Here is a 27,968-nt window from a genome sequence, read left to right on the forward strand (position 1 = left end):
TTGACTGTGGTCTCTTGCAATATGACATTTAAACTCTTTGTTTAGTAAATATGTCTCTCTGGGTTTCCAACACTGTTATGAAAAGATCATCACCACTCTAAGGTTATACAAGGATTTTCTTTAAGTAGGTATATTTCTGTATTTTGTTCCAGTTGTTGAGACTATTATGAGAAATTCCGCAACGGTTTTTTAAAAATTTTTTAAAGAGAAGAAATGAATTGGGGCAAGACAGAGAGAGCAAGAAAGGAGGATGGAATTGACTGTCCCATGATTCTACATAAGAAAAATCCTACATTTTAGAAAATGAGACTCACAATGTTGTGAATTCTTCCATCATTACAAAGCCTCATTCTCAGAAAGCACACAATTTAAAAAATGTGTATCCACTTCATTGATGTATCCACTTCATTAGTGTGGATGAAATTTTACATATATGTATATCATTTTATACTTAAACATACATTCCAACTACTTTTATTCTCACCTTTTTTGAATAATGCTTATTCATTAAGTTAAAGACTACAGAAAAGGAAGAACAGGGTATCTGGGAAAATTATGCAATTCTTCCTACATTAACCAAATACAAATACAGAAGTTCTCCAGTTTAAAATGTCACATACACTCAAGTCAACTAAAGTGGCATAAATACTACTTAAAACAATAGCATGCTAAAAATAGTTACTGCATGATTGTTTATTTAAAATATTATGACTCTGGATGTAAATACATATGGGCTTACATAATTTATTATTCATATAAACCCTCAATTAAAATGCTTAATTCTTCATCCACAATGTCTTTTTCCTAGTAAGCATAATAATACATTTTCTATCTCACTGAAAGTGTTTAAAGCCTTTTGAATCTTGATTCATGAAGAAATTACTGAGGAATAACTTAATATTAACTACATCAAACAATAGTATTGTTTGCAATGTTGTCACAGATTTCTCCATGGCAAAATAGTCACATATCATTATTGCACAATTTATAGGTACAGGTTATTATGTGCACATAAACTCTCTACATAATAACAGTGTCTTCACTGTAACTTGCTCAACACATTTAAAATTATGAATACAATTTACAAAATCTTTTAACAATATACTTTTAAAAGTATCCTGAGGATATTACAAAATTCATTTTACCAGCCCTTCATTTCTTTGCTTCATTTGACTCTTTAGTTTCCACGATAATAGCTTCCCATATTTTGTTACATAAAAATGTTCTATTAATATTCCTATTAACAAAATATATTTAAGCTAAATAGTATATAATTGTCCCTTAAACACTTAGTCCCATCTGCCTCCAGTCTTCTTGGTTAAAATCAAGTATTATCAAGTTTTCTATAATTCTGAATCAGAAAAGGTATAGCACAAAACAGACAGAAATAGGGTTAGCACATTTAAGTTAAAAGCATTGTGCATTTTTAATATTTTGGTCATATTTTATAATAAAATAATATATTTTGGCAAAAAATAATAAAATATAAGGCTTAGTTTATTATCTTTTAATGGTAGATCTGGCAGGTATTTTACATTTGTAAATACTATCTATTTAATTTGACTGTTTTCACATTTGTTTCTAAAAACACTGCTATAAGGTTTTCAGAACTTTGAGACTAAAAGCACCTAAAAAATAAGAAATAAAATAAAATTTAAGTAAAATGTATGGTGCCTAAAAATCCTTTGACAAATTTATAAGCTTAAGTATCTCATATATGCCAACACAGAATCATTATTGCCTGCTAAGTCTTATCTGACTCAATGTAATCTTTAAAATAATAATTTGGAAGTTTTCCTGAAATTTATTTGAAAATTAGGATGGGAATTCAAAAAGTAAAAAAAAAAAAAGGTGAAAAAAACAGTTGCAGAAAAAGTTGTTATTCTGGTGGCAGTAGTTGTTATGGCACAAAAACAAATGAAAAGACTTATAGTTTTCATGTATGTGTGTGTGTATATATATATATATATATATATATATATATATATATATACACACACACACACGCATATATATACATATATATATATACACACACACACATACAAAGTTCAAATAAGATGTGTAAGATACATTACATATATATACACGACCACACACACACAACTTGGGCTCCAGAGGGGAAACTGATGAAAACTTTACATAACAAGGCATTTGGCTCACCTGTCACTAAAGTCCGAAAGACAGTGCTAATGGAGATGTTCATTATTTTTTGATTCTTACCCAAATATCAATCTATCATTAATTAAGAGAGGAGTGTGAGATGTGTAAGTTTGAAAAATGCAGTGAGACCCTGGTGAATTAAGTGATGACTGATGTGCAACTGCCTTTACATAAAGGGTATTTTTACTGTAAAACAAATTCATGCAGAGATATCTGCAGAAGAATTTATCAACAACAAGAAAACAAAACTCCTTTAACACTATGATATACTCACTATACTATAAATATGTATTATTACAGCATTACTTATACATTCTACTTTAGGCAATGTAGTCTAATTTTGAATGACCTTATTAATTTTTAAGGCATCAGTGCATCAAGGGCAAAGCTCCATAAAATAAATATGAAAACAAGAAAGCATTAGCTTATTTGTGGCATAGAGAGTGATCACTGTACATCATATGTGTTGGCCACTTCATGGAATAGGTAATAAATTATACATCTTACTGTTAAAATGTTACAGCATAAATTTCACATCATTTTTCAGCACTTCATTTAATGGGCTAAACTGGTCCGGCAGTATTCTCATTTTCATTGTTCCATCAGCTCCACATGAAAAAATGTGATTTGCAGGCCCTGTCTCAATTTGCATCACTCCGGTTCCAATATTTCTGAAAATGGATTGCCGAGCATGTTCATTGATAAAAGTGTGGAGAAGACTAAAGGTAGAGAGACTCCAAATCTGAAATGTATAACAACAAAATAAAAATTGGGGTTGACGATTATCTTAAAAATCCAAACGAAAGACTTACATCTGTCTTCCTGTACAAATAAGGAATTTCTAAAACAAAAATGGAGAAAAATCTGTGTAGGCTTACAGTCATAACATTTTGATTCTGTATATGGTGTTGCAATTTTCCAAAGCTCTTTGATATTATCACATTCTTCAAAAATCAATCCAGTAAGAGAGGAGGTATTTTAAACCCTTCGTTGGAGACGAGAAAACTTAGGTACAAGGAGGTTAGGTGTACAACGCAACAGAAACTTGTAATGTTATAGGAACTACAATCAAGATTTCCTATCTCTCAGCAAAGTTTCTGTTGTGTAGTTGTAGAGTGGGGTAATTCTTTCTCCATAGTATACAGTACCCACCAAGGGATCAGAACCACTGGAAAGAGAAAAGTACTGAACACCTAGAGGCCTTCAGACCAGTCAAAACTATATTCCAGCTGCAAGATAAATTATTACAACTTTCTGATGTTTTCACATCACATTTTTAAAAATATTTCTTTGTTTTCCCTAAGAAATTCATTAATTCATATTACTCTAGACATGATTGTTAAATTGTAAGTCCTGAATACTACCTGGTATACTATGATATCTTATAACTTAATTAAATAATAAACCTCAGAATGAAAGTACAAACTAATCTAAAGAACTAATCTAAAACATCATATGACTTATTCTAAACTGAGGGCAGTTCAAATAAGAAACTAGCTTCAAACTGGAAAAAAAAAAAAGAATTCTGTATGGCAGCTGGTGTATATATTTAAGAAAAACCTGTTCGAAATTCTTCAATTCTAGTTAATTTTTTCTGGCTGAGAATTATGAAAACTATATGGAAGTTCTAACAAAGCAGTCCAACTTACTTGTACTAAGTACTCACTAGCACTAAAATTAATGGATTCTAAGAAACTAGACTCCTCCAGGGGGTTGCTGACCATTAGAGTAACTTAGGGACTAGTCTTATCCCTGCAGATCCTTCTGAGTGTAGCCAGAGAACCTTCCATCAAAACCACTATTTCTGTGTTCCAAAAATGCACATTCCTGAGCCTTGGACTTACCAAATGGGTATTTTTGGGATAGGACCTAGCAACAGTATTTCTGGAGTGGGATGCATTTTTAACAAGGTGCTTAACATTTTTAACAAGCTGCTTAACATTCAAACTTCTAAGTTTGAAACACAGTGGAGTTTGAGAAGGACTGTTACAGGCAGAGCTTATCCAGGTACATCAGAATTCTTGAATCAGGCACTGAGTTGTTGGATGCTGATACTATGAATGACAAAATGGGGAGAAATTTGGGATAAGGGAAAATGTCAGTATATCTCACAGCCCCTGAAACTGAATTCAGTAACTCTGAACATGGGGTCAAGACTAATTCTAACGTCTGAATTATGTTCATATCCATGGAAAATCCAGTTCTTTCACATGCATTAGTTAAGCATATTTGAAAACAACTGAAAAACAGGCATTTTTCAAGTTAAATATTATTTTATTTCATTCATTAAAAGATTTATTAAATAGCAATTAACCTTGTTGACTACAAAGGAATTAATATTTCTATTATTTAAAGAGACTGGTATCATCAATATGATTAAAGATCTAAGGTTTCTAAAGATTTCTTTTCATAATGTAATAGATATTGTGGCATTACTGTATTTACCTTTATGTTGCCTTCAGCAGATCCTGTAACAAAGTACTCTTCAGTTGGATCAATAGCAATGGCTTTAACAGGAGAATCATGGCTCTGGAAAAGCTGCCTCTGCTGTCGTTGCCAAAGGTCAAAAGCACATGTATAGCCTTTTCTGCCACCTGATATTAGTAGCTGATGTTTTGGAGCATATGCTAAAACAGTGGCTCCACTATCATGACAAGTAAAAGCTGGAAAAAAAAGTAAAAACTATTTAATAGTATAAGAAACAGACTTCTGGCTTTTGGCCAAGGCAGAATGACAGATTAGATTTGCCATCCTGCCTAAAACAATTAAAATATTCAAATGATATACAGGGAACAATGGTTTGAGACACCGGTCACTAAGCAATGAAGAATGATCTTTGCAAAATGGGAAGCAAACTGGGTGACCCACATAACTGCCCCAGCTTATTGCCTATAGAGTATTTTCTGGCCGTGGCATAAGAAAGGGGAACCCAAGTTGATCTGGGCTCCTATTTCCATCAGCCATACTGGGAAAAAACCCTCATAATTCACAAGGCATTGTATAGAGTACTGAGAAGGGTACTGCCTCGATATGGGGGCAAAATTAGCCCTGTACCAAATACGGCTTTTAACACAGCCACCCCCCCCCCCCAAATCTAACTGTTTCCAAGTAACTTAGTCCCAGAGCAGAGCTCAAAACTATTTACACAATACAAAAATAATCAGCACCTAACAAGGAAAAATTCACAATGCTTGGCATCTAATAAAAAATTACCAGGCATGCAAAGAAGCAGAAAGCACCCATAAGGACAAGAAAATCCATCAACTGAAACTAACCCAGAAATGACATAGTTGACAGAAGTAGTAAATCCTTATTAATTTCCTTAAATTAAAAGTCATTATAGGTGTATTCCCAAGATGCTGGATTTTGTCTGGATTTAAATGTATACCATAGGTGAACTGTTTAACCTAAGTCTCAGTTTCATCACTTGTAAAAGAGGAGATAATACCACCTGCCTAATAGGTATGTGTGAGGATGAAACTAATTAATATATTTAAAGCATGTACAGTACCTGGCATATACTAAGTACTCAATACAATGTTGTTATTATTCTTGTAAGAATCTAAATAGGGCTTCCCTGGTGGCGCAGTGGTTGAGAATCTGCCTGCCAATGCAGGGGACACGGGCTCGAGCCCTGGTCTGGGAAGATCCCACATGCCGCGGAGCAACTAGGCCCGTGAGCCACAATTACTGAGCCTGCGCGTCTGGAGTGCTCCGCAACAAGAGAGGCCGTGATAGTGAGAGGCCCGCGCACCGCGATGACGAGTGGCCCCCACTTGCCGCAACTAGAGAAAGCCCTCACACAGAAACGAAGACCCAACACAGCCATAAATAAATAAATAATTCCCATTTAAAAAAAAAAATCACTTTTACTTTATGAATTTGTGATTCATAAAATGCTTTCAAAACTTACCATGGACTAAACTATTGGCAGGTGCTACAAGAGTGTCCCACAAACATACGTTTCTGGAAAAAAAAAAAAAAGATTACTTATTGAATGACATAAGAACTTAAAAACAGAATAAAAATAAGTATGTCTCATATTATATAATGATAAAGGTATCAATACAGAAAGCATATTACACTTGTTAACATATACGCACCCAATACAGGAGCACCTAAATATATAAAGCAAATACTAATAGACATAAAGAGAGAAATAGACAATAATACAGTAATAGTAGGGGATTTTAACACCCCCCTAACATCAATGAACAGATCATCCACAGAGAAAGTAAGGTAATAGTGGTGTTAAGTGACACAATAGACCAGCTGAACTTAACTGATATGTACAGAATATTACACCCCAAAACAGCAGAATGCACATTCTTTTCAAGCACACATGGAATGTTCTCCAGAATATATTACATACTAGGTCACAAAACAAGCCTCAACAAATTTAAGAGCATAGAAATTGTATCAAGCATGTTTTTCTGACCACAATAGTAAGAAGCTAAAAATTAACTCCAGAAGGAAAAATGGAAAGAAAAAACCCAAACACATGGAGACTAAACAGCATGCTACTAAAAAAACAAGGGTCAATGACAAAATCAAAGAGGAAATCAAAAAGGACCTTGAGACAAATGTAAATGGAAAAACAACATCCCCAAATCTATGGGATGCAGCAAAAGCAATTCTAAGAGAGAAGTTCATAGCAATACAGGCCTTCTCAAATAAACAACACAACCTACCACTTACCACCTAAAAGAATTAGAAAAAGAACAAACAAAGCCAAAAGTCAGCAGAAGGAAGAAAATAATTAAGATCAGAGAGGAAATAAACAAAATAGAGATTAAAAAAAACAACAAAAACAATCAATGAAAGCAAGAGCTGATTTTTTGAAAAGAAAACAAAACTGACAAACCTTTATCCAGTACATCAAGAAGAAGAGAGACGACCCAAATAAACAAAACAAGAAATGAAAGAGGAGAAATAACAACCGACACCAAAGAGATACAAAGAATTATAATACTATTAACAGTTATATGCCAACAAATTGGACAACCTAGAAGAAATGGACAAGTTTCTAGAAACATACAGCCTGCCAATTTGAACAGACTGATCACTAGAAGCGAAAATGAATCTGTAAGGGAAAAAAACCAAAACAAAACCCAACTGCCAGGAAACAAAAGTCCAGGACCAGACAGGGGAATTCTACCAAACATATGAAGAACAAACACTTATCCTTCTTAAACCATTCCAAAAAACTGAAGAGGAGGAAACACTCCTAAATTCATTCTACAAGGCCACCATTACCCTGATACCAAAACCAAAGACACTACAAAAAAAGAATATTACAGGCCAATATCTTTGATAACTACAGATACAAAAATCCTCAACAAAATATATCAGCAAACCAAATCCAACAATACATGAAAAGCATCATACACCATGATCAAGTTGGATTTATTCCAGGGTCACAAGGATAGTTCAACATTTGCAAATCAATAAATGTAATACATTACATTAACAAAAGGAAAGATAAAAATCACATGATCATCTCAAAAGATGCAGAAAAACTGTCTACTGAGATGTCCATTCATGATAAAAACTTTCATCAAAGTGTGTATAGAGAGAACATTCCTCAACATAATAAAGGCCATTTAAATCCACAGCCAACATCATATTCAACAGTGAAAAGCTGAAAGCCTGCCCACTAAATTCAGAAACAAGACAAGGATGTCCACTCTCTCCACTTTATTTAACATGGTACTGGAAGTCCTAGCCACAGCAAACAGACAAGAAAAAGAAATAAAAGGTATCTAAATTGGAAGAGAAGGGGACTTCCCTGTTGGTCCAGTGGGTAAGACTCCATGTTCCCAATGCAGGGGGCCTGGGTTTGATCTCTGCTCAGGGAACTAGACATGGCATGCATGCCACAACTAAGAGTCCGCATGCTGCAACTAAGAGTCCGCATGCCGCAACTAAGTGTCTGCATGCTGCAACTAATAAGTCCACGTGCCGCAACTAAAGATCCCGCATGTCACAACTAAGAAGTCTGCATGACACAACTAAGAAGTCCACATGCCGCAACTAAAACCTGGTGAAGCCAAAGTAAATAAATAAATATTTTTTTTAAATTAAAAAAAAAAAAAATTGGAAGGGAAGAAGTAAAACTGTCACTATTTGCAGATGACATGATACTTTAGATAGAAAACCCTAAAGTCTTCACCCCCCAAATTTAGAATAAATGAATTCAGCAAGGTTGCAGGATACAAGATTAATTTTAAAAAAATCTGCATTTTTATACACTAATAATGAAATATGAGAAAAAGAAAGTAAAACACAACCTGTTTAAGATCACATCAACAAGAATAAATACCTAGGGATAAACTTAACCAAGGAGGTGAAAGACCTATACTCTGAAATATAAAACACTGATGAAGGAAACCGAAGATAATACACAGAAATGGAAAGATATCTTGTGCTCTCGGATTGGAAGATTAATATTGTTAAATTGGCCACACTACTCAAAGCAATCTACAGATTTAATGCGATCACCATCAAAATACCCATGGCATTTTTCACAGAACTAGAACAAAATAATCCTAAAATTCACATGGAATCACAAAAGACCCTGAATTGCCAAAGCAATGTTGAGAAAGAAGAATAGAGCTGGAAGAATCACACTCCCTGACTTCAGACTATACTACATAGCTACAGTAATCAAAACAGTGTGGTACTGCCACAAGAACAGACACATAGATCAATGGAACAGAACAGAGACCCCAGGAATAAACCCAAGCATTTATGGTCAATTAATCTATGACAAAGATGGCAAGAATATACAATGGAGAAAAGACAGTCTCTTCAACAAGTGGTGGTGGAAAAACTGGACAGCCACGTATAAAATGATGAGATTATTAGAACATTCCTGTTCACCATATACAAAAATAAACTCAAAATGGTTTAAAGACCTAAATGTAAGAATGGAAAATCATAAACCTCCAAGAAGAGAACATAGGCAATACACTCTATGACATAAATTGCAGCAGTATTTTCTTAGATCAGTCTCCTAAGGCAAAAGAAATAAAAGCAGAAATAAACAAATGGGACCTAATTAAAGCTTTTGCACAGCAAAGGAAATCATCAACAAAACGAAAAGACAACCTACTGAATGGGAGAAAATATTTGCAAATGATGTGACTGACAAGGGGTTAAAACCTAAAATATATATACAGTTCATACAACTCAATATAAAAAAAAAACTCAATAAAAAAATGGGCAGAAGATCTGAATAGACAATTTCCCAAGGAAGACATACAGATGCCCAACAGGCACATGAAAAGATTCTCAACATCACTCATTATTAGAGAAATGCAAATCAAAACAAAAATGAGTTATCACCTCACACTAGTCAGAATGGCCATCATCAAAAAATCTACAAACAATAAATGCTAGAGACGGTGTAGAGAAAATGGAACCTTTGTACACTGTTGGTGGAAATGTAAATTGGTGCAACCACTGTGGAAAACAGTATGGAGGTTCCTCAAAAAACTAAAAATAGAACTACCATATGATCCAGCAATTCTACTCCTGGGTACGTATCTGGAAAAAATGAAAATACTAATTTGAAAAGATACATGCATCCAAATGTTCACAGCAGCACTATTTACAATAGCCAAGACATGGAAGCAACCCAGGTGCCCATCAACAGATGACTGGATTAAGAAGATGTGACACACACACACACACACACACACACACAGTAAAATATTACTCAGCCATAAAAAAGAATGAAATACTGCCATTTGCAGCAATGTAGATGGACCTAGAGAATATTATGCTAAGTGAAATAAATAAGACAGAAAAAGACAAATACTATATGACATAACTTACATGTGGAATCTAAAAACAAATACAAATGACTGTATATACAAAACAGAAACAGACTCACAGATATAGAAAACTTGTGGTTACCAAAGAGGGGAAGACAGGTGAGTGACATATTAGGAATATGGAATTAATAGATACAAACTACTATATATAAAATAGATAAGCAACAAGGATATACTGTATAGCATAGGGAATTATAACAATTATCTTGTAATAACCTATAATGAAGTATAATCTGCAAAAATACTGAATCACCATGCTGTATACCTGTAACTGATATAATGTTGTAAATCAAGTATACTTCAATTAAAAAAAGCAGTATGTCTCATTATAGCTCACTTGAACCTTGCTCACACAGAAAGTTAAATTTATAAAGCATCAAATACAAGTAACCAATATATTTATGTATAATTAATTTTTAGACAAAAATTTAAAAAACTAATAGCTTCCCAAACTAAGTAACTTTAGATTAACATGTAATTACAAGGAATACTATACGAAGTCTGAATACGGAAACTACTTTTTGTATTCACTGATTTTCTAATCTAACAGTTCAACTCGCATACATAAATAGCAGGACACACCGAATTTTCTTGAGTACAAACAAAACTTATTCCTACTACAAAAGGGAGCAGCTTCTACTCCATTCTGTGAATTACAAAGGAGGCACAAATACGTACAAGAATTTCAATGAAAAATGGGCTGAAAACTCCATATTCCTAAAATTCCCACTTTGAGTGTAAAGTGAGGCCTCAAGATGAACACAAAAGCTCAGCAACCTCGGAAGGCCTTAATCTCAGAACTCAGCTGTAGAAGGGAAGTAAAAACTGTGCCTGGACATGGAGGGAGGAGACTTTTTTTTTTGCATATTTAACCTATTTGGGGAGATGGGGACGGGCTGTCACTTACTAGTTATTATACAACTAACATGTCTTTCTCAGCTTCTTGTGTTCTTACTGTGAAACACTGATAATGCGATATAATAAAGCTGCGGTGAGGATTTAACTAAATAGCATGGCCAATAAATAATACTTTTTATTTTTTTTTTGGCCTCAAGCTTTCTTAATACATAGCAAATAATATGGAGGAAAAACTCTACCAACAATCAAATTCTTTTATCCTAACTAAAGTCTTAACATTAGAATACTAAAAATCCAGAAGGAATGGATTTTGTCTTTAATGTCACCAGAATTTCCTTAGCTTTACAATTAAAACACTAAAAAAGCTCTAAGAAACAAGTCTCTTTAAATAAAAATATTTAAAGGTGTAATTATGAAAACATTATTGAGATATAAGGACATCAAGCAATTAAAAATAAAGCTTAGCTATACATACACAGACTTCAATTTCAGTTATAATCTCTTACCTATTGTCAGTTGAAAGACCAGCTGTAGCTATCAGAGAGGAGGAACTAACGAAGACAAAATCATTGGCTGTTTTGTTATGACACTGCCAAGTCTGGAATGGTTATAAACAACACACGTTTATTGCTGTCACAAACAATTTTATAAGCACGTAGATGTATTAATCAAAAAGTGATCATGTAATTTGTGGCTTACTTAAATCCTTGTGTTCTTTCTCCCACAGATTTTAGAAAAGTTGCAAGAGTAATACAGAGAACTCTCCTATACCCTTTACCCCGATTCACCAATGTTTACCATTTTGGCACATTTGTTTTGCCTCTTCTCTTTCACACACACACACACACACACACATACACAAACACAACTTTCCCTGAACCATTTAAATAAGATGCATACGTTATGACCTTTTATGAGCTCTGCTTTTGTGCAACCAAAAGTTCAAAGGGAAACAAAAGAAGGTTAACTTCAAACATTTTTCTTAGAATACTTGTGAAAATTTTTGTCTTAGAAAACAAAAACTAGAATTTTAGATGAGCTCAGACTGAATTATTTATTTTCAGAAATATTTAAGCTTTCAAATACTTTTTCAAATATGTGAATAAAAAATATTACTAATAGTCAACAAATTAGAAAATTTACAATGTTTCTCAATATTCCATCAAACAATAACAAACTACTATGAGAGGTTTAGTCAGTTATAAAGGCTTCCAAGTTATGTCTGTTCAGATGTTTCTCTTCAATAAAAAATAAAATTTTAAAATATGTCAAAATCATCATATGAAAAAGTTTTCCTTTGAGTCACTTCCCCATTGCCCCCAACCACCACTGCAGCTGGGCTAGATGATATGTCTTTAAAACAAAATCTACTTTAATCCCCCAAAGCAAATAATGTTCGTTATTAATCCAATTTGTCTTTTTAGAAGTTTTAAAAAAAAGGCAGTCCCCTAAGAAACATAAACTTGTACAGTTGACCCTTGAACAACACAGGTTTGAACTGCATGGGTCCACTGATACACAGATTTTTTTCAATAAATACATACTACAGTACTACACGATCCAAGGTTAGTTGAATCTGTGGATGCAGGACCATGGATCTGGAGGGCTGACTGCAAAGTTATATGCAGATTTTCAACTTGGGGGCGGGGTGAGGTGTCCAGTGTCCCTAACCCCTGTGTTGTTCAAGGCCCACCTGTACATTTAATCTGCTGCCTGAATGAAAATAGGAGGAAAAATAAATATTTTTTCAAGGTACCCTCACCAACACTCCCTACTTGCTTTCACTTAGACCAGTACTTTATTCTAGCATTTAACCTTGGGTGAATTACTGGAATTTTAACCCATATTCTTAATTTTTTTCTTGATAGATATTGCTTAGTCCTATAAAGGGCTTCACTAAAGAATCCATCAAATATAAATTCAGTGTTCTATGAAGCTGCGGAAGGTTCACTAAACCTGTGTGGTCCTGAATAGAGATGTATCATTTTTTTTTTTTTTAAAGAGATGGGCAAGAAAATAGCACCAGCTACAGGATACCCTTTCTACTTTGTTCATAAGGGATAATAACTGCAGAAAAACAACCAGATGCACTGGTCTGTTGATCATTCTTTTTAGGTATCACAGACACTGCCATTTAGTGAGGCTAGAAAAGGGCTTGAGTAACCCATGGGTTGCATGGGTCTCCGGAGGTACCATGTTGGTTCTATACAGGTTTCTTTCTTTCTTTCTTTCTTTTTTTTTACATCTTTTTATTTTATTTATCCCTTGACTAATCATTGCATTTTTAATTAATTTTACTACTTTGGTCTTTATCAAGTGACTAATCCATTAGCTTTATTATTTATTTACATTTTCTGGTGAGTTTTTTTACTTTTCTATGTTTTCTTTTTTTTTTCTTCCTTTCAGTTTTGAGAAATGATTGACATGCAGCACTGCATAAGTTTAAGGAGTACAGCATAATGTTCTGGCTTACATACTTCATGAAATGATTACTACAATAAGTTTAGTAACATCCATCACCTCGCATAGATATAAAATGAAAGAAAAAGAAAAAATATTTTTCCTTGTTCCAAAAATGCTTAGAATTTACTCTCTTAACAACTTTCATATATAACATGTAGCCGTGTTGATTATGTTAATCATGTTGTACATTACATACCCAGTACTTACTTACCTTTTAGCTGGAAGTTTGTACCTTCTGACTGCCTCCATCCAATTTCCCCTCTCCACCCCTGCCTCTGAGTAACCACAAATCTGATCTCCCCTTGCCATCAGAACCAGGTACTTTCATACAGGTTTATTTTCCAAGTTACCAGAGACTAAGGATTTTTATACCTCACAGTGTAATTTTCAACATAATACAAAGACAGAAACTTAGAGTAAAGTGATTGAATACACAGGACTAGACAGATTTTATATTTTGGCTTTGATATTTCTTGCAAGTATATATTCTTGGTTTCTTGAAAATAAAAATTCAAAAAATTTTAAAGGTAGGAATTCTTGGCTTACCAGGTATGGCTTAGGCATACTTCCAGTAACTGGACAACATTTCCAGTTTGTTTGATACAAACTTAAATATCCATCAGCATCAACTATTCCAAACTTAGAGAAAAAAAATATTTAAAAGTATTTAATACAAATAAAAAAGCACATATTTACCCTTACCCTCACTGTGAATCTCATATTTTAACTCTTAAACATTTGACTGATAAGTTGCTTGACTTTTCACTTCACCTATGCATGGATCTAGTCCAGAAAAACATTTAGCTATTACTTTAAAAAATTCCAGGGTGGCTATAAAGGAAACTAACATCAGACACTCAATTTATTATACTAACCGACAGCAGAGTCTGTATATTCTCTGTAAGTACTCCAAAAATAGGATACTGGATTTACACATTAAGCCATGTGACAAAGTTTTAGCATATACAAGATAAAAAACTGTTCATCTTAAAAAAGACAAAGTAAGGACTTCCAGAGATATACAACAAGGAAAACATGTAAACAACAGCAGAAAATGAAACAAAGTTTATCACAGTAAAGGAATTACACTATGGAAACTCAGAGCATTTTGACTGGAAAGATGACAAAATAATCCAGTAAGGGAGTATATGATACAGATCTTAAAATAAAACAAATGTCTAATTCAGACTCCTGCCCTCTCCCATCTACAGATATAACAACTATTAACAATTTGATAGTGTTCCCTTTCAGATTTTTTCTATGAATATTCAAACATTCATACATACAAGGATACAAGCTTTTTTTAAAATTATGATGATAATATACAGTTCTACAATTACATTTTTTACTTATTATAGCCATTTTTTCACACTGGTATGTATAAATCTACCTCATTCTTGTGCTGTGTAGTATTACACTATATAGTTGCATTGTAACTTTTTAAAGCTTTTCCCTATAGAATTTCCAATTTTTCCTATAATAAAAAGTGCTGCTTTGAACATTCTTGCATATACACCTCTGAGTATTTATATAGGATAGACATCTAGAAAAGAAAAAGCTCTGTCAAAGGGCATCATTTAAAATTGGTAGGTGAAGCCAAAATTAAATCCTAAGTGGTAACATCAATTTACACACCCATTTTTCTTACACATTAGTCAACACTGCATACTACAAAATTATAATATTTGTCGATTAACAGAAATAAAGTCTCATTTTAATGTGCATTTCTTCAGTTATTAGTGAGGGTTATTGGCCATGCATAGGGTTTTGTTTGTTTTTTGGTTTTTTGGTAAATTGTTCACATTCTTTGTCTTCTTTTTCATTGTCTTCTTACAAAATTGACTGACAGGACTAATAGTAGGAATATTAATCCATTGTTTACTATTTTTGTTACAGATATTTTTCTGACGTTTATCCTTTCTGTGGTTTATCCTATGTTTTCTGGAGTAGGTTTAGGTACGTTCTTCAGAAAGGGTATATGGAATGTGCTAATTCTCTGCATACTTAAAAATGTGTTTATTTTGCCACCAAATTTAAATGACAGTTTGGATAGACATCGACCCCATTCCTTATCCATCAGAATTCTGTGAATACTGTTCTACTGTCTATTTGTAACCTCTCTTTTTGAGGAGGCCGATGCCATTAATTTTAGATAGGGGGGGTGGAGAGGTTGTAAGCAATCATTTTTACCCCTACTCCTTCCTAGAAGCTCTCTTTATCCTTCAGTTAAAAAAAACAAAAATCAAATAATCAGGCTGTGTCTAGGCATGTGCTGTTTCTCAATACTTCTGCCTAGTACTTGGTAGGCGCTTCTTTTTCTAAAATTCCATGTTTTGCTTTGGGGAAATTTTTATTTTATTATTCCTTTTAATATAATGTTTCTCTTCCATCACCTTTTTTCTTCTTCTGATATATCTTTTAAATGTCTTTTATAAATTCTCCTGGGTCTAGTCTCAATTTATTTCTTGGGTTATTTTCACCATGGGATAAATTCCAAATTTGTACTAACCAGTCACAAACTTGATTTTCAAATACTTCCATTCTGCTATTCAGCCCTTGTAATCAGTAGTTCCTCTACTCTCCTAATTTTGGGGAATCATGTTTTTAATTTCCAAAAATTCTTTACTGTTCTACTGCCTTTGGTTCATAGAATCCCGTTCTTGTTTTACAATGTAGGATCCTCCTAAATCCAAGGAATTATTCCTCACAGGTCATTTTTTTCTGCTAAATGCTCCCTTTTAGCCTCTTGGTTTTTCTGCAATGTCCAATGGCTTTTGACAAAATGATCAGCATTACTGTGATATACTGTAGTATGAGTTATCTGTTCCATTTACTCCAGTAGGCTTCCCTACTAAGGGAGATAGCACGCTTAGGTGTTGTGCTCTTGGGCACCATCATGGCTGAGGTGAATCAACAGTAAGCTGACTGCCTGTCAAAGAGACTTGGGCAGACAATAAGGAAGTTTGTTGTGCCTTAAAATAGCCTACATAGAAGGTTGTAGTGAGTGTAAAATCTATAAAATAACTCCGAGTGTAGAAGGACTTGAATGCCACACTAAAGAATATGGGCTTTTGGATACAATGAGGAGGCTGCAGGTTCTTGAAAAGGACAATATGATCTCACCTATAGTGTAGTTATATAATTATGCTATTTGTTCTTTTTTCTTTTACGGCTGCACCACACAGCTTGTGGAATCTTAGTTCCCCGACCAGGGATCAAACCCACGCACTCGGCAGTGAAAGCACGCGAGTCCTAACCCCTGAACCGCCGGTGAATTCCCTATGCTATTTGTTATATAACTTTGTTGACAACATGAAGAATGCATTAGAGAGATAGGGTCAAAGTACAGAGATTAGTTAGGAACAATGTAACACTGACAACCAAAGTGGAAAAATATGAGCACATAAGTGGTATTGATAGGTTATACAGCTGAAAGTACAGTAGAATTCTAAAGGCTTTTAGATTAAATCCCCTTAATTTCCCATTAAGGAGCAAAGAATGTTGCTAATTGGTATTAAGAAATTATATGCTCTCAATTTTGTTTCATAACTACATGAAAAATTATCATTGACTTCTGTGAAATGATAAGAGCCATCTGATAAATGTGGTAGGCAAAAAGGTTGCAGCACACCATGACACAAGTAACACGTAAGGAGGGTGGAAGGTTTGGAGGTTGAGGGAAAACGAAAGGCAAGATGAACCATCAGCTAGGGCCTGTGTGAATGTTTTTAGTGAAGCATGGCCCTGAAGACAAAGAGCAGGCTGATTTCCCCTTCAGTAGTTGTTTAAAGTGCTAGTAAGATAAGAGAAGCAGAGAGAGGCAGTTTGAGGAAAGGAGGATTACGGGAAGTGAAGCCGGTAAGAGCCGGGTTGGCAAACTTTTATTAAAAGGCCCATATAGTAAATATTTTAGGCTTGCCAGCTATAGTCTTTGTTCTCCTGAACTCTGTTGCAGTACTGGGAAAATAATCATAGAAAACAAATAATGAATGGGTTAGCTGTGTTCCAATATAACTTTATTTACAAAACAGGTGGCTAGGCTGTAGTTTGTCAACACCCTGTTCTAGAGCAGTGCTTCTCAAAACTTTAATGTTGTGTACAAATCACAAGAGTATCTGGCTAAAATGCAGATGGTGATTTGATAGGTCTGGACTACAGTCAATAATCTGCATTTCTAATCAACTTCCAGATGTTACTTACTACTTGGTACTTGACCATACTTTGAGTAGGTCCCAGAGGGTAAAGTAAGCAGATGTATTTAATAAAAAATGTGTAATATAAGATGGTCCTATAATCATTTGGTCCTTAAGCATCATATAAGAGAATTTTAATGGACATGTATATAATGTCTTTCCAGGAAGAACCAAGTGAATTTAAGTTTTGAGAGGAACTTCTTTAAAAAGAATTCATATAGATGGATTAATACTTCACCATTAGCTCATTGAGCTGTTCTTTTCAGAAATCCAAGTGAGTAATATTCATAAACCTTTAACGAAATCAAACCATTTTCCCTATTTACATTTCTATATACTACCTTATTTCCTTGATAGTTAAATCTCATTCTTGTAACTCTTGAATTGCCACCAGATCGGAAACAGGTTATTTGTTGAGAATGGCCCCATTCGAACATTCTCACACTTCCATCTTGAGCTCCTGTCAGATCTGCATTATAAGAGGGAAAAAATTGCAAATTTATTTCAGGAATCTTTGGCAAATTTATTTTTTAATCCAATGTGAAAATCTTTATGGAAGAAATATCTAAGAAATGAATCATAGTCAATTCACATGAATTTACCTTTGTATGAAATTTCACTTGAATACTCTCAATCTTAAAAACAGATAATTACATGGTGTTCTTTCATCTGACAGAACATATCCTCACACAAAACAACAGAAGCAATTAAATCAGACCTCTATAAACTTTATTTCCTTTTGAAATTATCTCAGTTACGTTTTAATAGCCTTTAGTAGATAACGTTTATGATAAAGAATCAAATTCTTGGAATTACTTAACTTTGTATGGTGACAGACGGTAACTAGACTTATCATGGTGATCATTTTGTAATTATAAAAATATTGAATCACTATGTTGTACACCTGAGATGAACACAATACTTTAATAAGTCAACTGTATTTAAAAAAAAAAAAAAACTTGGGATTTTCTTTTTTTCACACACACACACACACACACACTGTATTTTATTTTTACAAGAGATAAATAAACTGACACCAAGCATTGTAAATGCATGACCACAACAAAAGCAACAATGACTGCAATTACCAAACATGAAACACACTCGTACTATGCCATAATATTGACATTCAGTCCAGTAATCCTTCACTGTAACAGCTCCTTTACTTTGCACTGAAAATTGATTTGTATATTTTTTGCCTCTGAGTCCTTGTGGGATTTTTTATTTTTTAAATTCAAACAGAAAATCACAAAAATTATAATCATCCTCATCAGTTCACTCAGTCCCATGTAATTAATTTTTTTTTAACTTGATCTTTTGTTAGCACTTTTATGAATTCATCAGTTTTCCATTAGAGTTCTGAAAATGCTTATTCATTCAGTTCAGCAGTATAAAATCTTGGGATTTTTAACAGCCAATTCTTATCAGTCATACTACTGATGTTTAAATTTATGCATTTTTCTCTGAAAAAAAGATTGTAGAAGGTCTTGAAAGTCATGCTAAAAAAATCATTTCTAATAGTTATCGTGACTGATCTGGTATCTCAAATATATGTTATCTGTTTCATTAAGGAATATGAACAAACTAAATAATTATTAAATTCTTTACTTTACCATTTACTAATTGTGTGTTACTAGGAAACTTACTTAATCTCCCTGAGCCTATTTCCTTCTAGTAAAAGGTATATAAGTCACTATAATAGTGATATATATCATTAATGATATATAAGTCACTGGACAGTTCTGAGAAGTAAATGAGATAATTCATATAAATCATTCAGAAATATGCCTAACATATAGGGCTAAATTTACATTAAGAATAGTTATCAGTATTAATGTGGTACAGAGGTAGTGAGAAATTATATTAATGTATGTAAAAGTAAAGTATCTAGGGGTTCCCTGGTGGCGCAGTGGTTGAGAATCTGCCTGCCAATGCAGGGGACACGGGTTCGAGCCCTGGTCTGGGAAGATCCCACATGCCACGGAGCAACTGGGCCCGTGAGCCACAATTACTGAGCCTGTGCGTCTGGAGCCTGTGCTCCGCAACAAGAGAGGCCGCGATGGTGAGAGGCCTGCGCACCGCGATGAAGAGTGGTCCCCACTTGCCGCAACTAGAGAAAGCCCTCGCACAGAAATGAAGACTCGACACAGTCATAAATAAATAAATAAATAAATAAATAAATAAATAAAGAACGTGAATTTCAAAAAAAAAAAAAAAAAGTAAAGTATCTAGCACATTGCTGGTCATACATTAGTCAACTTTCCCTCATTCATTTCCAAGTAATTAAAATAAAGGAGCTTCAACTGTTTTGACATGCTTTAACACTGGGCTGGGATGGAAGGGTGGGTAGAATTTCTTGAGACTAGGGATGTTAATTCTATCCCCCCTCTCCTCTATAGTCTTGCCTAGCTTAATCAAAAAAATAAATTGGACTAGATGCATTTAAAAACCACTCAAGTTTTTCTATTATTTATGGTTTTATTTAATTTATTTGAAAAAAATCCCTAATTATTAGTAGCTCACAGGTAAAATGAAACTCTCTTAAAGCCTTATAAACTAAAACTTAAAAAAACAAAGGTTCCATGACTTCGCTGGTGGCACAGTGGATAAGAATCTGCCTGCCAATGCAGGGGACACGGGTTCGATCCCTGGTCTGGGAAGATCCCACATGCCGCAGAGCAACTAAGCCCGTGCGCCACAACTACTGAGCCTGCACTCTAGAGCCCGCGTGCCACAACTACTGAGCCCGTGCACCACAACTACTGAAGCCCACGTGCCTAGAGTCCGTGCTCTGCAACAAGAGAAGCCACTGCAATGAGAAGCCCGCGCACCGCGACGAAGAGTAGCCCCCGCTCGCCACAACTAGAGAAAGCCCGTGTGCAGCAATGAAGACCCAATGCAGCCAAAAATTAATTCTTTAAAAAACAAAAAAAAGACAAACATTCCTATAACCAGGTTGTCTAAGCAAATATTCCTTATTAGTAAGTAAAGTCTGTTACATCATATACATGTAAGTAAAGAGTTAAATGCAACCTTAAAAATCTTAATATATTCATTTTTTGTTTTTGAAATGGGGCTTTCCTTTTAAGACTTACATTTCTATTTCAGTTCAACCTATTAGATTAACTTCGAAAAAATTTCCCTGGAGTAGAAGTCCAAAAGTTTTGGTTTACAATGACTAAGATTTAAAAAAAATCTACTCCAAAGGAAGGAAGGAACTATTTTGAGGTATCTGTAATTCAGTGTAAAATTTTTAAAAAACTTGTTTCAAAAAATTTCCAGTACATGAAAGGAGCCTATTGTTGAACTAAATTACTATCTGTGAGACTTGTTCATGACATGAAAAAATATACTGTAAAAAAATTTCAGTGATTAATTTAATTAGCATTTAATTTTTCAAGTCTCTTATCTGCCAGTTACAGTAGTTCTTCTCTGAACGGAGAAAGTACTTACCGCAAGACAGAAGTTACATGATATTACCTAATAACTCTGAAAATAAGTCCATTAATTGCCTTTGAAGCTAGGGATTATTTTCTTTAAATTTATGGGCTTGAGGTAGAGCCTATTTATAAACTAGTCACCTGTCATGATACATGCTTTGGGACTGAGAAGTAATGAAATCCCTTCAATATTTCAGTAAACTTCTAAACCCTATTGTATAGAGCTAATTTTCAATATTATTTTATACCTCTAGCATAAGTAACAGAAGTTACCCTCTTCATCTTAAATATATGGTTCTCTTCAACCCTTTTATTAGACATTGGTATACAACTTTGATAATAGATGCTTACAGCACTTATTATAATTAGGTAGAAAAGAACACTGGTTTTGCCACTCCTATTTTATCAAAACATCTCTCATAAAAAAGGTGGTACAATTTTTTTATAGGTTATTAAATTGGAGGGACATGAGTACCTTTTAATTAACATGCACTATTTTCACTATTTTTGTTATTGTGTAGTAGGACAATTTGATGAAGGGCACTACTTAAAAATTATATTTAAAAAAACTTGGAATACACACATGCCAATATGAATACTGATTCCAACCCACCAGTTAATTTTAAAGTTGTCTCTATTATTTTTTCTCTGCTTCAATACTTCCAATAAATTCCCCATTAAATCTTTGTTAAAGGAAGAAAAACTTTTGAGATTCCTAGGAAGATTAACTAAAAATAAATATATCCTGCCTTAGAACGTAAGAATGTAGTAATAACCATTTCCTATACTTACCATTAGTGTATCTGATAAAAGACAAACTGACAATATTAATAAAATACAAACTGATTATGAGGAGGCTACAAGTGACCCAGATATGGTTCTGTTCTATGTAATAAAAAAAGGCAGTGACCCAATTATTAAAACAATAATTATCAACTACAATTTAACATTGTGCAGAGTCCAGAAATGTTCGAAAATAAAATGTGATAACAGAAATATTCAGTCAAAATGCTAAAAATTTACATGTTAAGTTAGCCTTCTCTATTAATTCAGGAAAATCACTTTTTCTATTTTTACCCAATTTTGAAGTGATTTTACTTGCTAGCAAACATTCCCTACAAAAAAATAAATAAAGTAAGTGTTGACTATCTTTCAATTGAAACTAAAAGTTTCCTTTAAATTCCTTAAAAGGATGGCTAATTATTATCAACTTACAGTAAGGAAGAGTTGGATGAGAAGTCATTCTTCTGACATTATTAATGGCTTTCTTAATCATCTGTTAACAAAGAAAAATCATTCTTTTACAGTTACAATAAAAAGTAGTATTAAAAATTTAAATTGTGACAGGAAATTCAAATAACATTTATTCATTTTTACAAGATTCCATAACTATCGTAATGGGTGCTAAAAATACTAAACATGGTAACAGAAATGAAATTTAATAGCTCAGCTCTCTAACATTTAAGTGTACATACATTTTCTGCATCATTACCTAGTATCTAAGAACAAATTCACCTCAAGAATTTAGTCTTACCTCCTTTCTTGCCAATTCTTTTCTTATCCCATTAAATTTATTGGAACAATCCTGAATAGCATAAGGTTAAAAAGACAGGCAGAAGAATGTGAAAAAAAAAAAAAAAAAAAAGAGGTAAACAGAAAACTATAAATTTTTAACTGCTAGTTTGGAACTATTTATTTACCCATTTTAAAATTATGCTTTGAATGATTTACATAGCCTGTCAAATAAGAGTAAACTAAATACGTGAAATTAAAGGGATAATTTTAATTTATAGACTATTTCCTACTTATAACTGTAACTATAGTTATAGGTTATCCTAAGTTTGTAGCACCAGTCTCATGTACATTTTGTTGTTATTGTTCTTCTGGATTTTAAATTGTTCAATTAGCCTAAAGCTGTAAGTAAAGTGGGGATTTGGTAGGGAGGGAACTAGGCCAGCAGAACCAGTGAGGGATAGAAACACTGAAAGATATATATGGCTGCAGTTATATTCCAAAACAGCAGAAATTGGTCATAACTAGTATTCCTTTTCATTAGCATTCATAATTTAATAAAATAATAGGATTAAGAATATATTTGATCAAATCCTCTACACACAAAAAAAACCTTCTGAATGTTACTTCTGTTTAGTAAACTTCATGTTTAAATCCCTTGCCCCTCTTAATTTAGAAAAAGTCTAAAGATTCCTGTTCTTTCTTTTAATTATCATTTTTTTTCTGGTAAGAGTATCAAAGGAAAATCATGAGTAAAAAAATAAAAGAAAGTTAAATAAGATTCTGAAAGCATATGTAGAATATTATAAGGGAAAGAAATCATTAATCATTTTAGAAGATCCATATAAAAAGGAACCACCTTATTATATTGGTGTCTTTTCCCTGAGGATGGAATGGGATAATCCCAATACTTATGTTTACAAACCACAATGACCCCAACTAAAAAAGATGTCCTTTTAACATTTAAATAGGAAGAAAATCCAGTCCTAAGAGGAATAACAAAGGTAAATTTCCATATTATAATACTCTGGAGAATAAACAAATATTTTCTGAGCACCTACTAAATGTTAAGTGCCATTCTACTTAGAGATCATCAATATATAAGGCAGGCATAACATAATCTCTCAAAGAGCTTGCATTACAGAGGGTATAAAAAAAGACAACCCAATAATGAATAATTTCCAAACTGATGATGAGATGATAAAATGGGATAATATGACGATCAAATGAGGTAACAGTGTGGCTGGCAGTAGCGTAGGGAGGAGCAGATACCTTTGCTAAGGAAGCAAGGGAAATCTCTGGGAATTTGAGTTGAGATCTGAATGGTAAACAGAAGAAGAGTATTTCAAGCAGAAAACAAGGTAAAGGCTCTGAGCTTGATGTGCTCAAGTGACAGAAAGAAGGCCACTGTGACTAGAGCAGAGAGAATCAGGTGTGCAAACAAGGGAGATGCTGCTGCAGACGCTGGCAGAGTTTAAATCACATAGGGCCTTAGAGGCCATGTTAAGGACTTGTTTTAAAGCTGTACTGGGAAATCTTAAAGTTTTAAGCATGGGAGTGATAACCTGAATGATGTTTTAGAAAAGAGCAACTCTGCCTGCTGTGTACAAAACAGAGGGAGCAGTATAGAAGCAGAGAGACCAGAAAGAAAGCTGTTACAGGAAGAATTGTAACCTATTCTCTGAAAATGGAGTTGGAAAAAGTGATTATTATTTCTTTTTGTATATTTTGTATATTCTCTTCAAGTTCTTTAAAAGATAATAATATCAGTAGGTTTTACAAATGAATTTTAAGGTATCTGTCTATTGGAAAAAATTTAACTATTAATGACCAAGTCTTTTCTTTTGAATAATCACTAGATTGCTTTTCAAATTCTTAATACTTAAAACACTCCTACCTGAAATCAATGAGTGAAGGGGAATGGAGGGCTTTAACACAAACTCTCCCACAAATTTGAGATAGTGACCTGAGTTAAATTCCTTGACCCTTCTGGATCTCAAGCTTCATCTAAAGAATGGTAAGTAGGAGTAATTACAACAGCTACAACAGATATCTCAAACAATAATAAGGTTATATGAGTGATAAAGGAACTGCATTAAGTATAAAATATTATCAGGTATTATTAAAGATGACTGAGACTTTATTTAAATAATTAGCCTTACAAAAACCACCTACCACCTAGAAAGCCATGGAAAGAATTGCTGGTGCTGGGTTTCTTTGGTTCTGTGTATCAATTCCTATACCCTAAGTGTCAACAAAGGAATCTCATGTGGGTATAAACATGGATCACATCTTAGGTAATCAGGGCTCAAGAAGATCCTCCATTACTACAGAAAAATTCTGTTTTAGTTCATCTGCATATTATATTTTGCTTAAATTAAAAAAAATGTATATCGTTTTTATTTGTTCAAAAAAAGAAAAATTTATTTGTCTCAGCATCAACTAACAGTTGTTAGTTGATAACCATTTAAAAATATTATCTAGACTAGGGGTTGGCAAACCTTTTTCGTAAAGAATTAGATAATAAATGTTTTGGACTCTATGGGCATATAGTCTCTGCTCAGATACTCAATCCTACCACTGTAGTGTGAAAGCATCCATAAACAAAATATTCAAAAAAATGAGTGTGGCTATGTTCCAATAAAACTTTATTTATAGACAATAAAATCTGAATTTCATATAATTTTCATGTGTCACAGAATACCATTCTTCTTTTGATTTTTTTTCAACGGCTGAAAAATACAAACACCATTCTTAGCGTGTTGTCGACACAACAGGTAGTAGGCAGGATTTGACCCATAGGCCGTAGTTTGCTGAGGCCTAATTTTGGACCAGTAAGTTCCAAATATTATTACTTAAAATACAGCTCTTTGTATTTTCAATTATTTATTTAAAATAATTTTTATCCTTTTCAAATGAAAACATATTATTCTTCAAATCAAAATTTATAATTTCCAACACGTATGACTTATTAAAAAAATTAGGAATTAAAAAAAATATATTTGGTGAGAACCCTCCTGTCTAAAGGAGCAGAGAATGGGGGCTGTATCATACCAGTGCTGTGAAATGTATTGAGACTTGCTTTTTGGCCTAGAAAATGACCACTTTTTGTAATCTTTCCATGAGTAATTAAGAAGAATGAGTGGTTTCTTTTTCCAAGGAGGAAATGCAGATGGCCTATAGATACATGAAAAGATGCTCAACACTGCTAATCATCAGGGAAATGTAAATCAAAACCACAATGAGATATCACCTCACACCTGTCAGAATGGCTACCATCAAAAAGAACACAAATAACAAATGTTGGCGAGGATATGGAGAAAAGGGAACCCTTGTACACTGTTGGTGGTAAATAAATTGGTACAGCCATGTGGAAAACAGTATGGAGGTTTCTCAAAAAGTTAAAAATAGAACAACCATATGACTCAGCAGTTCCACTGCTGGGTATATGTCAAAAACAAGAACAAAAACACTAATTCAAAAAGATACATGCACCCCAATGTTCATAGTAGTGTTGTTTACAATTGCCAAGATATGAAAGCAGCCTAAGTGTCCATTAACAGACGAATGGAAACAGAAGATGTGATACACACACACACACACACACACACACACACACACACACACTGGAATACTACTCAGCTGTGATAAAGAATGAAATCTTGCCATTTGCAACAACATGGATGGACTTGGAGGGCATTATGCTAAGTGAAATAAGTCAGAGAAAGACAAATACTGTATGATATGTGGAATCTAAAAAATACAACAAACTAGTGAATATAACAAAAAAGAAGCAGACTCACAGATATAGAGAACAAACTAGTAGTTACCAGTGGGGAGATGGGAGGAGGGAAGGGCGTTATAGGGATAGGGAATTGAGACGTACAAACTATTATGTGTAAAATAAGCTACAAGGATATATTGTACAACACGGGGAATATAGCCAATATTTTACAATAACTATAAATGGAGCATAACCTTTAAAAACTGTGACTCATTATATTGTACAGCTGTAACATATAATATTGTACAGCAACAACAACTCAACAAAAAAATTTAAAAAATTAAAAAAAAAAATTTATATCATCTTTTATCTGTTAAGTTAGAGAGAAAAACAGGACATTTATACACAAATATTTTTAACTTTACATACCACTGATGCTCCTCTGCCAGTCTGTGTACTACCAAGCCATGGCATGTTAATTGGAGTACCAGGATTGCTATGTGTGTATGGGGTTGTACCCTGCACAACTGTTAAATCATCACGAGCATGTATAACCAAGAAATCTTCTGACCTACAAAGGAATATCAGCCAGAATGAAAGCAACCCATCAGTTCTTTATTTCTTCTGTTATACCTGAAAGCTCTAACATATGACTTTGTATTTCCCTTTAAAATTAATTTTTTTCAGCTCTTAACTCTCAACTCACAATAATTTCGTACGTGAACAATTTCAGATCCCTTCACCTATTCTCTTCTAACCCTCGATTCCCTTCTTTAAAGCTCCAGCTACCCCTTCTTTACTCTTTAGCATATCAATTTCCACTTTGCTTACAATCTAGGACTATTCCTTTAAAAAATCACTAAAAGGTATAGTTCTGTGGATGTCATTATTCATATTGCAATGTCACCAAATTAAAAACAAAGTATAAGGGTACCCTTTGGTTTCCATTTCTATATCATCATCTACCCAAGTATAGATCTGTGTAGCCAGAATTCCAGAAACATCTAGTTCTTGAACGTCATGGCTTGAAGCAATTGCTATGCAGTTTCTATTCGCCTGAAAAATAAATCATACAGTACTTTTTAAATAAAAAAGCATAACGTGTATATGCGCTACCTTTGAAAATGGAGACTACAAAACAGCCTCTAGAAATGATAACTTTAAGGTACAGAATAAATAGTATTTTCACAAATAAATATTTTAAATTAATTTTAATAAATAACTTTGAGTGAAATAATCATCAGCTTGAGCTTGGAGATATGTTTATATTCTAAGAATTCCAGAGCATCCAACAGAAAGCCAGCTATAAATGGAAATGCATGTGCCACTTCATTTCTTCTCCCAGCACTGTCTCTCTAGTCTACTAGAATGGTACAATCTCCCTAAGGTTTGTGCAGTTCATAAATGTGGAGCGAGATGTTGAACAATATAGGAGCCCTGGGAGGTAAAGAAAGGTAAGGGAGATAAGGAACTCCAAACTAAAGAAATAATGGTGAATTATTCAAATAAGATGGTATCACTTTCACCTAAAGCCTTTCAATCTTAGGTAAGACAAACAGAATTTGGGAAAAGGTCACAAAGAAGAGGTGAAGAAGAGAGAGGGAAGTATGTCAGAAAAAATCATAAATGAAAACTTGGTCAGATTAAATGATAGAAAATTTTAAACATCTACAAATCTAAAACATGTATCTCTAAAACAGAAAATGGAAAGATATTGACAGCAAAAAGAAAACAGGATTAGTATTTCCATTATGTAAAATGCTACATACAAACTAAT

The 27,968-nt window shown here is 33.6% G+C and overlaps 1 protein-coding gene across 5 annotated transcripts in view; it reads right to left on the minus strand.

Moving 5' to 3' along the window:
* Window positions 1-675: 675 nt before the first annotated feature.
* Window positions 676-27,968, minus strand: part of DMXL1 (Dmx like 1) — a 131,347-nt gene continuing 104,054 nt past the window's right edge. For 4 of the 5 annotated variants that reach the window (XM_082455706.1, XM_082455705.1, XM_082455704.1 and 1 more), the window contains 9 exons: window positions 27,126-27,247; window positions 26,621-26,762; window positions 22,171-22,231; window positions 17,857-17,984; window positions 13,869-13,961; window positions 11,366-11,457; window positions 6,077-6,129; window positions 4,609-4,826; window positions 676-2,905 (listed from right to left, as the gene is read on the minus strand). In XM_082455706.1, the coding sequence (XP_082311832.1) occupies window positions 2,681-2,905; window positions 4,609-4,826; window positions 6,077-6,129; window positions 11,366-11,457; window positions 13,869-13,961; window positions 17,857-17,984; window positions 22,171-22,231; window positions 26,621-26,762; window positions 27,126-27,247 (1,134 nt within the window). In that variant the 3' untranslated portion in view covers window positions 676-2,680. Of the gene's footprint in view, window positions 2,906-4,608; window positions 4,827-6,076; window positions 6,130-11,365; window positions 11,458-13,868; window positions 13,962-17,856; window positions 17,985-22,170; window positions 22,232-26,620; window positions 26,763-27,125; window positions 27,248-27,968 lie in introns of those variants that run through there. The other variant, XR_014261907.1, reaches the window with a different exon arrangement.

Source organism: Balaenoptera physalus (genome assembly GCF_965194825.1).
Source record: "Balaenoptera physalus genome assembly, chromosome: 3".
Classification (NCBI taxonomy): Eukaryota; Metazoa; Chordata; class Mammalia; order Artiodactyla; family Balaenopteridae; genus Balaenoptera; species Balaenoptera physalus.